Source organism: Bos indicus x Bos taurus, chromosome 11 (genome assembly GCF_003369695.1).
Source record: "Bos indicus x Bos taurus breed Angus x Brahman F1 hybrid chromosome 11, Bos_hybrid_MaternalHap_v2.0, whole genome shotgun sequence".
NCBI lineage: Eukaryota > Metazoa > Chordata > Mammalia > Artiodactyla > Bovidae > Bos > Bos indicus x Bos taurus.
The window spans coordinates 85,218,776-85,232,474 of record NC_040086.1 but is presented as its reverse complement, the minus strand read 5'-3'; the positions used below and the strand labels follow the sequence as shown (position 1 = coordinate 85,232,474).

Sequence of the window (13,699 nt, the reverse complement as noted above, 5' to 3'; positions counted from 1 at the left end):
TGGGTGAGAGGGGAGTGGGCGTGGGCAGGAAGGTATCAGCCAGTTGCTCACCAGCCCTCAGAAACTACTTGAGGTGTAGATCTGGATAAAGAGGAGGAGAAGATTTTATCCATGGATATTCAATTTAGATTTTTTTTTTCTTTTACTAATAAATTATTTGCCCTTTTTCTTTGTTAGTTCAAAAGTGATGAGACCCTGTCCAGATCTGCAAGGTCATGGCCCTGATTGTCAGCCGGTGGCAGGGCTCTGCCCAGCCTATGTACCCACCCCCTGGGTGTCTTCCGTATGCCACCTGGAGAGGTGGGAGGACGAGACTGGTCTGCTGCTGCTTGACCCACCAGCAAGCACAGATGGACCTCTGGTGCAAGCAGACTAGTTTCCAAACCAGGAAATCAAGCTCTTAAAACGTACCATCGTGGCTGAGTTTGGCCTCCCCATTGGAGAAGTGAATAGTTTTCACACTGCTGTGCGTTACACCCTCCCGTGTATATAATTTAAGGTCTGCGTGCTGCCCTGTATGTAGGTCGGATTGTCAAGTCTTGGGGAGCTTGACAGCATCGTCCCAGTGCTGGATAGAGGTTCAATGTGAGTTTGGATGGTGGTGCATTCACCTCACCCAGCCCAAGTTATATAAACTGTAACAATTTCCTTCTCTGCAAAATGGGAAAATCATATCCCTTGCATCCTTCTGACAACTAAGCAAACGATTTAAACTCTTTGTTACTATCACCATCTGGATGGTGTGCCAGCCATAGTGGCGTGTGATAACGGGCAGCGGGTTTGAAGGTTTGTGTCACATTGGCTTGCCGCCGTGCTGTCGTTGCCTCATGCCAACCGTGAACTCAGTGGATATGGAGAAATCTCTCAGATGCACTTCTGTAACCAGAGTAGCTGGCAGGCCAGAACCTTGGCCCCCAGTGGAGCAGTAGCTGGTTGGGTGTCTGGGGCTGCAGTCCTGCTGCTGATAACAGGAACGCAAAGCCAGGGGATGTTGGGTCGGCTTTCCAGTCAGGCCTTGCCCCGCGTTTGCCATAAGCCCAGATTCCACACCTGTTGTCAGGGGAGAGATGACGGAGTGCACGTTTGTCTCTGCACACCCGGGCCGGGGATCCGGCAGGCTTGCTCCTGGAAGTGATGACTCATTCTGGGGCAAGTGTGCCAAAGATGTCTCCAGTCACAGACTGATGAAAGGAGGCGTTTGACCTTTTAGGCCTTGAGCACTGTGGGGGCAGGTTTCGGATTTACCATCTAAGCAGCCCTGAGGGTAGGGGTAGGCAAGGGGAGGTGTGGATGCCTGTGAAAATAACACCCAGAGCCCACAACCGAATCTGACTTATCTAGCCACTTGCTCAAGAAAGAAATTGCAGTAACCACTCACTTTTCGTCCTGTGCTTTGCAAGGGCGAAGACCTTTTCAAAGTTATCATCTTGTTCAGCACTCTTGATGACAGCTGGTAAATCTCATCAGAGAGGCTGGGGGAGACCTGGCCTCCGGTGCAGAGCTCCTGAATGCTGGAGGAAGTAGTCACGTCCAGGCCTCCTGACCCCTGTCTACTAAAAAAAAAAATACACACGCAACCTAAAACCTGAGAGTTATGTTTTATTTGGTGACCTTACTGAGGGCTTCCCTGATAGCTCAGTTGGTGAAGAATCCCCCTGCAATTCAGGAGACCCTGTTTTGATTCCTGGGTCGGGAAGATCAGCTTGAGAAAAGATTGGCTACCCACTCTAGTATTCTTGGGCTTCCCTTGTGGTTCAGCTGGTAAAGAATCTGCCTGCAATGTGGGAGACCTGTGATCCCTGGGTTGGGAAGATCCCCTGAGAAGGGAAAAGCTACCCACTCCAGTATTCTGGCCTGGAGAATTCCATGGACTGCATAGTCCATGAGGTTGGAAAGAGTAATTTTCACTTTCACCTGAGGACTTATAACCTGGGTGTTCAGAGAGGAGAGGGAGGAGCCAGGATATATAGGAAGTTTTTGCTGGGAAAACAATATAGTTGAATATGAAAGATCACTGCTAATCACACAAAATAGCCATGTCAAGTTAATGATTTCAGTGCTTGTCTGTGTACAGGAAGGTGCCGGAGTCTGGCCCTTTGAAGTGATTCCCTTGATGTGCATCTTAATTGCCCACAGGGGTATCCTGTTTTCCTTTATCCTGAGTTCTTCTCAGGGTGCACCACTGGGCGGCTGCAGTGGCCGATGGCTTGACTGGGGGCAACATTTATTGTTCCCCTGAGTGGCAAGCAGTGTTGTTTGTTTACTGAAATGGAAGGCAACATTTTTTTGTTGTTGTTCACACCCCTAATTTTGTGCAGTTTCTGTTTTTTTTAGACTAATCCTTATCTTCTGTGGCCTGTTTGCTGCAAGAAATGCGTAATGAGCCTGTTATCTAAACTGTGTTTGCAGTGAATCTAGTTTGGGGCATTGTCTTCTTTAGTTTTGTGTTCCTGGGAGAGGACAATTCCCGTTTTCTTAATTTCTTCTAAGTTTTGAATTTTAGGACTGTTCCCCCCATCCCCATACCTGCTAAGCTACTTTGCGCTGGTATGTGCACCTTGGTGTGTGCACGTCTGAAATTTTTTGCAATGGGACAAGATAATTCCAAAACAAATCCCTCTCCCCTGTACGACTGCTCTCCTCACCCTCCAAACAATCCCTAAAAGAATAAAAAGCAACTCTAAACTCTTGGTTTCTTGCTGGAGATAAAAACTTGATTTCATGAAGTAGTTATGACCAAGTCATAGAATCATGAACTCAGAACCCCATATTCTTGAATTCCCTTTACAGCCTCTTCATCAGATCATGGTTTAGACTCTTTGCATGCCTCCAGTGATGGTGAGCTCCTCGCCCCACCCCCCAGAATGAGTCAGTTCTCTTAGAAGCTTGGTCTCACAGATTGTGCTTTTCATCCTGGCTCTGGAATGGCCTGTCTGTAATTCCAACTTTCTTTACAATCTCTGGTCACCTGGGTAGTACTGGGATACCCTGTGAACATGTGCTGAATGTTGTTATCTGGCTTTTAGAACTAGACGATTGCCATCTGTTTTGCTAAAGCAAAACTGATTTTTCTGTAACTGGGCCTCACCTATTTATTGGGCTTCCCTGGTAGCTTAGTGGGTGAAGAATCCGCCTGCCAACACAGGAGACGTGGGTTCGATTTCTGGGTCGGGAAGATTCCCTGGAGGAGGAAGTGGCAGCCCACTCCAGTATTCTTGCCTGAAAAATCCCATGGACAGAGGAGCCTGGTGGGCTATCGTCCAAAGGGTGGCAAAGAGTCAGACACGACTGAGCATGCACGTTGGCTGTGTCACCCATTTATACCAGTTCTGTCCAGTGGGATGGGAAGGCAGTGATGTGCTCAGCAGGACAGGGAAGACTGGGGGTTACACCTGGGCCCCCATCCTCACTGTGGCTTACCAGTTGAGCTACCCAGAATGCCATGCAAACCTGGTGCCCCAGTTCCTTGTTGGAAATGGGGTAATGATGTTGGTTCTGAGTATGCTTAGATCTTCATCAGATTAGTCCACCTAGGCAAAGGAGTTCCATGTATTGTGAAGTGCTGTACAGATGTTGAGTGGAAGCTTATGTGGCCTTTCGCCTGGGATTCGGGAAGAAGTGACATTAGCCATTAGTCATTTGCTTCTCGGATGTTTCCTTATTTCTCTTTGTGTGATGAGCTGCCTCCTCATTCCTCAGGAAAGCACTAGGATATCGTGCCCACCCATGTGGCCATGACCGCCCCGAGGTCGGCTGGGCCCTGGTGAGCGGAGCCCCCCTTCTCTGGCACAGCTCCGTGCCCTCCTACCTGCCACCGCTCCCGTCCTCTTCCGCTGTGATGGGTATCAGGAGGATACAGGCGTCCCCCGCGCCCTGGTCCTTCACTCTGAGCCGTGCGTCTGTTTCAGTGTTCTAACAGTAGGATACAGGCAGCTTGGATGGTACCTCCTCTATTTCCACTAAACCAACGCTAAAGTGTCCCCAACCAATGAAGCAGTTTCACTTGTTGGAAGACAATCACCGTATAGATTTAATTCAATCAGGTCATTTCAGAGGTACTTTGCTTAACGGACAAATAGAAGAGATGAGGCTCCCAGCAAATGCTGAAGAATGGAGTCAATGGCAGTCTGGGAAGTAATTCAAGCATGGTTGTGTGTGGCCGCAGCATTTCCTGGGTCCCTGGGATGGGCCCAGTGCCATGTGACGGGCTGGGCGTCCCGAGATGAGCAGGCCCCTCCCAGTCCTCAAGGAGGGCAGACAGCTTGGTGAATGGGGTCTCTCCAGCCACTGGACAAATGCTGGCCCAAGTTTATCAGGTCTCTCCAGCTGGACAAGTGACAACCTGTGTTTTATCAAGCCGCTGCCCAGGATAGGAGGAGAGGGGATCACCTTAACAGGAGAGCCCGGAGGGAGGTTCACTTCACAGAACAATGAGTTATTGTGGGTGTGGAGATGGACGAGGTAGCCTGACATGCAGGCGAAGACACAGAAGAGGCGATGGGACATGGATTAAGGAGTGAGAGTAGAACTCTTGTGGAGCTTAAAGAGCTTAAAGAAAGAAGTGTCAAGGTGAGGAAGGTTTAACAAAAACGGTGATTCTGAGGGTAGTGTCCACTGAGGAAGCTTTGCACTCTCTTTGATCTATGCTAAGGTGAGGTTTCTCAGCCCCGAGTCCTGACCCACTATCCTTCCTGGGGCGGAGTATCTCCAGATTGGATGTTGCATGTCATGACATCACATATCTTTGGGCATGCCCACAAGATGAAAATGGAGAAACTTACCTTGTAGATAATGTGCCTTTGATAATAGTCTCCTTGAGAGAACTAGAAGGGGAATTAATTAAAATCACTTTTATACATTTGCATAATAAATGAATGGACCTGATTCCTGAATTTGGAGTAAGGGGGTTGGCCTGAAATAATTCAAAGGTCCATATTTAGTTTTAATAATTGATGCTTTTCAGGCTGAAGATGCTCTGTTGATTATTTACGCTGCAGATGGAACCCCACGTGGGAACACACTTGTGGGTTTTTGCGTTCCATGTGTGTTACGTATTCGGATCTAACACAAGTGCTGCCGTGGTTTCTAACTTACGGAAGAGTATTCAGAAAGGCAGTATTCCAGTGGTGTGGAATAATCTTAGAAAGTTAGTAGTGTTCCAGGAGGTCAAGCTGGAAGTTGTCACGCTGAGAGAAATATGTTTACCTGTTTCTTAACCTCAGAGTTAAGCACGCATAGAGAACCTGAGTTTGGCAGGAGGGGTATCTTTCTGTTTTTTTGAGGTCTGGCTCAGCTTTCCTTGAAAACCTTTTGCATGAGGGTTAAAGGAATCCCATTTCGAGCAGTAAGTGAAGGCTTATCAGGTGGAGCAGGTAGCTCCCGCCAGATCCCAAGATTAAAATCAAGAGATGGAAAAGTGACTTGGAGTGGGATGAGTGGAGAGCAGGGCTCTCAGAGCTGTTCAGCTGGAAATTTCAGCCTTTGTTTTGTGTACAGGTTCTGCTTATCTCTGGCTGCTTCTTGAGGTTCCGAAGGCACTTTCTTCTTGAGGGCACGCACCCGCTCCGGGCCTTCTCCTGTCCTGTCTCAGTGGACACCACGGCTGGAGGGGAGGTGAAGGTGGGATCGGCAGGGACTCTGGCTGGCCTGGCTTCTTCACCAGCAAATTAGCTTCTTCCTTGAGGCTTTGACTTCCGATGGAGCTGACAGACGTGAAACTTGGAAAGCGGTGCCCAGCCGGTTGGCTCCTACGTTCGGTAGCTACTCACCAGCTCAGTTGGTATAGAATCTGCCTGCAGTGCAGGAGACCCCGGTTTGATTCCTGGGTTGGGAAGATCTGCTGGAGAAACGATAGCTTACCCATTCCAGTATCCCTGGGCTTCCCTTGTGGCTCAGCTGGTAAAGAAACTGCCTGCAATGTGGGAGACTTGGGTTCGATCCTTGGGTTGGGAAGATCCCCAGGAAAAGGGAACAGCTACCCGCTCCAGTATTCTGGCCTGGAGAAGTCCATGGAATATATAGTCCATGGGGTTGCAAAGAGTCGGACACGACAGAGCGACTTTCACTTTCACTCACCAGCATGTGTTTAGGAGGAGACGCTGGAGGAGCGGAAGGTTAAGGAGAGCGTGGTTGCCTCCAGCTAGCCTGTGCTTCTTGGTCAGGCAGATGCTGGAGGTGACCTGGGTCCACTTTCTCCCCTTGGTCTCCTGGACCCAGTCTGTCACTCAAAGAAACTTTTAATTTTTTAAATATATTTTTATGCTCTTTATTGAATTTATCATAATATTGCTCCTGTTTTATGTCTTGTTTTTTTTTGGCATGTGGGGTCTTAGCTCCCCAAGTAGGGATCAAACTCACACCCTCTGCATTGAAAGGTGAAGTCTTAACCACTGGACTGCCTGGGAAGTCCCTCCAAGAAACTTTTTAACCAAATAATGTTCATCTTCCTGAAATGAATTCTGGTTGATACCGTATTCTCCTTTATCTGTGTTGTAAATTAAAAAAAAAAAAATTGGTAAAATACACGACATAAAATCCAGTCTTTTAACCAATTTTAAGTGAACAACTCAATAGACTCAATACAAGTACACGTACGTGGCTGTGCATTCACACAGTAGACGGTCACCGTCTAGCTCCAGAGCTCTTCTCACCTTGCACACCTGAAGCTCTGTCCCCGTGAAACGTGAACTTCCTCCACCCTGCCCCCACCCCTGGTAATCACCATTCTCCCTTCTGCTTCTGTGGGTTTATCTGCTCCAGATACCTTATACAAGCAGGATCACACAGTATTTGTCCTTTTGTGACTGGTGTGTGTCACTTAGCATAATGCCCTCAAGGTTCAACCAAGCTGTAGCATGTGTCAGAATTTCATTCCTTTTGAAGACTGAATAATGTTCCATTGTGTGTATCATACTGCATTTTGTTTATCCGTTCATCCATCGATGGCCACTTGGGTTGTTTTTACCTTTTGGCTGTTGGGAATAATGTTGCTATAAACACAGATATATCTCTTTGAGACCTTGCTTTCCATTCTCTTGGCTGTGTACTCAGAAGTGGAATTGCTGGGTCATAGGGTAAGTCTGTTCATGGGGTTTTCAAGGCAAGAATACTGAAGTGGTTTGCCATTCCCTTCTCCAGTGGACCACTTTTCGTCAGAATTCTCCACCATGACCTTTCCGTCTTGGGTGGCCTTACATGAGGCATGGCTCATAGTTTCACTGAGTTGGGCAAGGCTGTGATCCAAGTGATCAGTTTGGTTAGTTTTCTGTGATTGTGGTTTCCATTTTGTCTGCCCTCTGATGGGTAAGGATAAGAGGCTTGTGTAAGCTTCCTGATGGGAGGGACTGGCTGTGGGGACGACAGACCATGAGATGGTTGGATGGCATCACCTACTTGATGGACATGAGTTTGAGCAAGTTCTGGGAGTTGGTGATGGACAGGGAAGCCTGGCGTGCTACAGTCAATGGGGTCGCAAAGAGTTGGACATGACTGAGCAACTGAACTGAACTGAGGGTAGGTCTATGTTAAATTTTTCTGAGGAATCACCATGCTGTGTTCTACAGCTGTACCATTTACCCTCCAATAGTGTATGTAGGTTCCATATTCTTTACATCCTCACCAGTGCATGTTTTTTCCTGCTTTTTAGGCAGTATTCATCCTAGTGAGGCAGGAGATGGGTCTCCGGCAAGGCATTTACAACTGGCCTCCTGTTTATATTTCTCTGGGGGTGAGAAAAGATGGACTTCAGGCAAGACACTTAGAACTAGCCTCCTGTTTGTACTTCCTGAGTGCAAACAGGAGATAGGTGGGCTCCAGGTTAGATATTTACAACCAGCCTCCTATTTGCACTTGGAGATGGAAATAACAGAAACAGTATAAAGAGCCAGGCTTTGTTTCCTGAGAACACCTTAAGATAACAGTCATGGCAGGAACAGAGAAGGGCTAAACTCCGTTTGAGTAAAAGATCAAGAAGTCATTTATTAAAGCAATTATCCTTCACTTAAAAAATAAGTTAATTAAAAAAATTAAAAAAAAATAAAGAAGTCATTTATTTCCCATCCTTGGGGCAAGAGAGACACTGAACATGCTCAGAAAGACTTCTTGGGGGCTAAAAGGAAGGGGGCATCATCCCATAATATGTGATGCCAAGATCCACCCCCCGCACACCCCCGCCTCCCCTTCCACTGGCCTCTGGGTTAGAATTCTTCTTGAAAAAAGTACTGCATGGATGTTGGAGAGGGTTCTATGGTAGGTCAGTTGAGGAAAAAGAAACCAGATAAGTGGCCAAAGGAAAGCAAAGACCCAGAAGGACTGCCCTATGTAAATGACTTATCTGCTTCTTTACTGGACTCCTTCTTGTAACGGGGGCCACCCACACCTTTTTTCTCCGGTGTGAATCTCTGCCTTGCTTCTATCTTAACTAAACCATTTCTCTGTGAGCTCTCCTACTGGTGCTGTGTCTCTGATAATAAACTTTATACCTGTTTTTACAGTTTTCACCTTCTTGAGAAATGCATTTATCAGTAGGGATAAGAGCCAGGGCAAGCTTTGTTCCAGCCACTGTCTCTTGCTGGTCTAGTGGCTGGGATTCCTGGTTTTCATCCAGACCACCCAGGTTCGATTCCTGGGCAGGGGACTAAGATCTCACTTCAAGCTACCACTCACTGCTGCGTCTCTGAAATCACAAATAGGTGGTAGTGAGTGCTCTCCCTTTTAAAAAATTTTCAGTGCTTGGTTCCAGCTGGCCTAGGGCATAGACACTGACAGTTCCTAGGAGCATGTTGGCAGGTGGGGCCCTGGCTCAGTCATTTGTTAAGGATTATAGAACAGATTTTCTGCTTCGGAATGGAGATATTTTCAGATTTGAAAATAAGTTATTCAATAGAGAGGGTAGCTATAGATCTCAAAGCAACTTCTGATTATTTGTGGTAGAAAAAACACATCAGCCCACCCATGGCCCGCGCACAGGGGAAATCCCAGGGCTGGAAATCGAGGAATTGATGTCTGGCTCTGTCTTGGTTGTGGGGAGCTCGCCTGAGCCATGTTCCACCTCTGGGCTTATTTCTTTAAAACGAGGGTGTTGGGACACGAGCGCAGTCAGGGTCCTGCCAGCTTCAGAATTCTCAGTTTCTGCCCATTTACCTTGAATTTACTCATTGGTGGGCGGGGAAAGGATGCTTCGTTCTCAAGGACAAGAGCACAGATCAACATTTCATTTACATTATGAAAGATGCCCTTCCAGTTGCTAAGGATTGAAGAGTGCAGCCTTTATCTTTGGATGATTGGAGCTGGACCTGGACCTTTCAGGTCACCCAGGCCAGTATGCTCATTTGACAGATGAGAGGCTAGGACAGAGAGCTGGTAATACCATCCAGTTATGAGCTTTCTCTTTCTTATGAATAAAGAATGCCGACCAGCAGGTCCTGAGGCCTTCTCAGGAGCCCTGCCAGCGGAGCAGTGACGTTGGCCTGGGTTCAGGACTCCGGTGCTGGGGAGCAGTCATTCAGGGGTCACTGTCATTCAGGGGTGGGCAGAGCCCATATGTGAGGGTCGTGAAGTTGAAGGAAGCTGTGGGGGATGGGAGAGGGGCTCAACATAACCAAAGCCAAGGTCAGATTCCAGGTTGGTGATCTTGGGCATTTGCTGCCTTGCACATTTGCTTGTCCTTCAGTTTTCCTACCTGAAAGGCCTTATACCTACAGGGTTATTGTGAGAATCACATGCATATGAGGCCGTGTATATGACAGAAGGGGCTTCCCAGGTGGCGCTTGTGGTAAAGAACCTGCCTGACAATGTAGGAGATGCGGGTTTGATCCCTGGGTTGGGATGATCCCCTGGAGGAGGGCATGGCAACCCACTCCGGAGAATTCTTGCCTGGAGAATCCCGTGGACAGAGGAGCCTGGTGGACTCCACCCCATAGGGTTGAACACAACTGAAATGACTTAGCATGCACGCACACATATGACGGAAATTGTAAAAAAATGTTATTATACTGCTGTCTCATGAGCCCAGTATGTTAAAATTTAGGTTGACCATTGTGATGATGCTTTCCTTTTATAAAATGACTCCCTAGAGAAAGTGTCAGGGTTATAAATAGTCCTTTTCTCTATGGCTCAGGAAATGTCCCGCCTCCCCTTGTGCATGGAGTTGGTTAACCTGCACCACTAAGCCAACTTAGAACGTGTGAACTTATGAATTTAGGTACCTGGGCCTTAGTTAGTGGTGGAGGCTGTGCAGCTGGGAGGCAGGTCTGTGCATCTCTGAATGTGTTTACTGAAGGTCTGCTTATTTTTGCATCTGAGGGAGGAAGTGTATTAATCCAGAGAACGTCATTTAAAGTTGTACCATGAGCCAGAGGACTTTCTCATGCTCTTTTCTTTGAGGGTTTTGCTCACTGCTTCAGGTCTCTGGCTTGTTCTGTTAGAATCAAATCAGCAGTTCTTGTTTGCATGCAGGGCAGTTGACTGATCAGTTTAGTGCTTCAGTTTCCTTTTTTTGGGAGCAGGGAAAGTCATAATCATTTCTGCTTATGTTGTAGGGGTTGAGATGAGAGGCTCATAAAAGGTAGTTTCTTTTTTTTTTTGGTAATAATTTGAAAGGACCAGGCTTGATCCTTGGCCTCAAGGAGAATCTGGCTTCACTGAGTGACATGAAAACCACATGGCAAAATGGACACACATCAGAGCAAGAAAGTTCACAGTTACAAGCTGTGTAAATGGAGGTTTGCCAGGGCCAGGTGGGCACGTGTGCACCGTGATGGCTGCTGGAGTCATCGTAGGGAACCTGGGTGGTGGTCAGTGTGGTCAGTCCCATGGGCTCCTGGTTAGATCTGCTGAGCAATCTAACCTGTCTGAGGGCAGGGAAACCTGCCGAGGGCTGGGGACCCATCGGTCAGAAGTCACGTTGTGTGACCCCTCGGTGCTCAGATGATATTGAAACCACGTGGCCTCACGAGTCCACCAAAGTGTACAGAGTGGAGGGGACAGAAGTGTGTGGACTCGGCCCTGAAGTGGAGGTGCAGCTGGAGACGGAGGAGGCAGGACCCAGCAGGGACAAGACCGTGAGCCACATCCCCAGGGGAGGCTGGGCCTGTCTGAGCGTCTGAGTCCCATCAGGGCGGGTGACTGGCATCTGGAGGCCGGGTGAGGCTGTCCAGGCAGCTGGGTGGGTGTGGGTCACACTGGGGTGGCCAGTGGGGCCCCAGCTGTGAGGCCAGGACCAGGGCCCAGCGCTGCGGGGGCTCCCGTTGCTCCGGCCCCCAACGTTTGCCTCGTTTCTCCCCTCACTGCCACCCTTTAGGCTGGCATCTTTTTTTGTCTGCATGATCATCTGCAGCCACAGATTGGCCTGCCTGCCTTCAGGGTCTTTTCCTGCCAGCTTTCTCTACCTTTTTGTAACCGCGGTGCTCTTTCTAAGTCATGGATGAAGTCATCATTTTGTGTTCTCGAGTCCCCAATGGCTTCCCGTTGCTACCACGCCTGGCCTGTCTCCTGGCAGGTGTCAGCTCTGGTCCCCCACTGTGCGTTCCCTCTGCAGGCGCACATCTCTCCACGTACAGCGTCCTGTCCGCCTCCCTCTGCCAGTGAGCATCGCTGCCCTCCTCCCCGCCTGCTAACTGCCAGCTCCTCCACGATGGCTCTTCTCCTCCCCTGGACAGAATTCCCTCAGTTTAGTTCAGTTCAGCTGAGTCGCTCAGCCGTGTCCAACTCTTTGCCACCCCATAGACTGCAGCACGCCAGGCCTCCGTCCATCGCCAACTCCCGGAGTTTACTCAAACTCATGTCCATTGAGTCGGTGATGCCATCCAACCATCTCATCCTCTGTCATCCCCTTCTCCTGCCTTCAGTCTTTCCCAGCATCAGGGTCTTGTCAAAGCAGTCAGCTCTTTGCATCAGGTGGGCAAAGTATTGGAGTTTCAGCTTCAGCACCAGTCCTTCCAATGAATATTCAGGATTGATATCTTTTAGGATGAACTGGTTGGATCTTCTTGCAGTCCAAGAGACTCTCAAGAGTCTTCTCCAACACCACAGTTCAGAAGTATCAATTCTTCGGTGCTTGGCTTTCTTTATAGTCCAAATCTCATATCCATACGTGACTACTGGAAAAGCCATAGCTTTGACTAGACAGACCTTTGTTGGAAAAGTGAATTAGCTCAGCGTCTCCTTAAAAGAGACAGCCTCGTGGATGTGCATTCTCCTTCTCAAGCCCAAGTCCCTCTGGGGGGAGGGGGCCTGCGTCTTTTGAATCTATCTTCCCAGCACCAGGCCCCTTGCAGAGCAGCGGCCCTGGATGTTTGTTCAGGGGACTCCAGTGGGTCAGCTGTGCAGACAGCCTGAAGCTCGGCACAGATATCCCTCAGAATGTGAGAGCATGGGGCAGGCTGGCAAGGCCCAGGGTGGAAGTTGTCCAAAATAAAAGTCACTTTTTTTTTTCCTTGTAAAGGAAAAATAGTCATTTGTCTCTAGTAATATTATTAAATACCTACTCTTTTTGGGCTTCCCTGGTGGCTCAGCTGGTAAAGAATCCACCTGTGACGCAGGAAACTTGGGTTCGATCCCAGAGTTGGGAAGATCCTCTGGAGAAGGGAAAGGCTACCCACTCCAGTATTCTGGCCTGGAGAATCCCATGGACTATACCACAAAGAGTCGGACATGACTGAGTGACTTTCACTTCACGTCACTTCACTCTTTTTGATGTGGGGGGGAATATGAAAGATTTCACATACAGTCTCTCTTCTCAAGAGTCTTGAGATTTGGTTTGTAAAACCTGCACATGAGTTAGAGCGAGAACCGTAAGGACGGTGTCAACAGGTACCGTGGACTCGGAGAGGAGGCCCAGGGACGACTGAGACTAAGCCTTGCCGGGTGGCCGGGGTTTGGGGTGGGGGTAGCTGAGTGAGGCGTGGGAGTCCCATTCTGGTAGAGCAAAATGCCCTGAGCAGGGTGTGAAGTCGGGCGTGCGGTGCACACACGTTCATCCTGACTGGCTCTAGTGAAAGTGTCAGTCGCTCAGTTGTGTCTGATTCTCTGTGACCCCATGGACAGTAGCCCACCAGACTTCCCTATCCATGGGATTCTCCAGGCAAGGATACTGGAGTGGGTTGTCACTTCCTTCTCCAGGGGATCTTCCTGACCTAGGGAGGGAACCTGGGTCTCCTGCATTGCAGGCAGATCCTTTACCGTCTGAGCCACCTCTGGAGCTGAATTAATTGCGTGTGTGTCTCGCTTGTGTCTTTGTCGCCCAGGCTCAGACCATGAACTACGTCGGGCAGCTGGCGGGCCAGGTGTTCGTCACTGTGAAGGAGCTCTACAAGGGGCTGAACCCTGCCACCCTGTCGGGATGCATCGACATCATCGTGGTCCGCCAGCCCAACGGGAGCCTGCAGTGTTCCCCCTTCCATGTGCGCTTCGGGAAGATGGGGGTCTTGCGCTCCCGGGAGAAGGTGGTGAGTGGCCTGGGGGTGGGGGCAGTGTTATATATCCGGAGCTCCTTGAGGACCCTGACAGTTAGGTCTCCTTCGGGAAGGCTGGTCCCTAAATTGGCAATTAACAGCTGTTCTCGTAAACTGTGACTGTGTCAATTTCTCCAAGATTTATAGTGGCGTAAAGCAACTATTTATTAAGCTCTGGGTGGGGGGCGGGTCTGGCATGCAGGAGGCTGGCTAGTTTCTGCTCTTCTGCTCTTCGGCCTCAGCTAAAG

At 49.0% G+C, this 13,699-nt stretch overlaps 1 protein-coding gene across 6 annotated transcripts in view; it reads left to right on the top strand.

Moving 5' to 3' along the window:
• LPIN1 (lipin 1) overlaps window positions 1-13,699 on the top strand; it is a 130,062-nt gene that overhangs the window by 66,577 nt on the left and 49,786 nt on the right. For all 6 annotated transcript variants that reach the window (XM_027556048.1, XM_027556044.1, XM_027556045.1 and 3 more), the window contains one exon: window positions 13,245-13,445. In XM_027556048.1, the coding sequence (XP_027411849.1) occupies window positions 13,245-13,445 (201 nt within the window). The remainder of the gene's footprint in view (window positions 1-13,244; window positions 13,446-13,699) is intronic.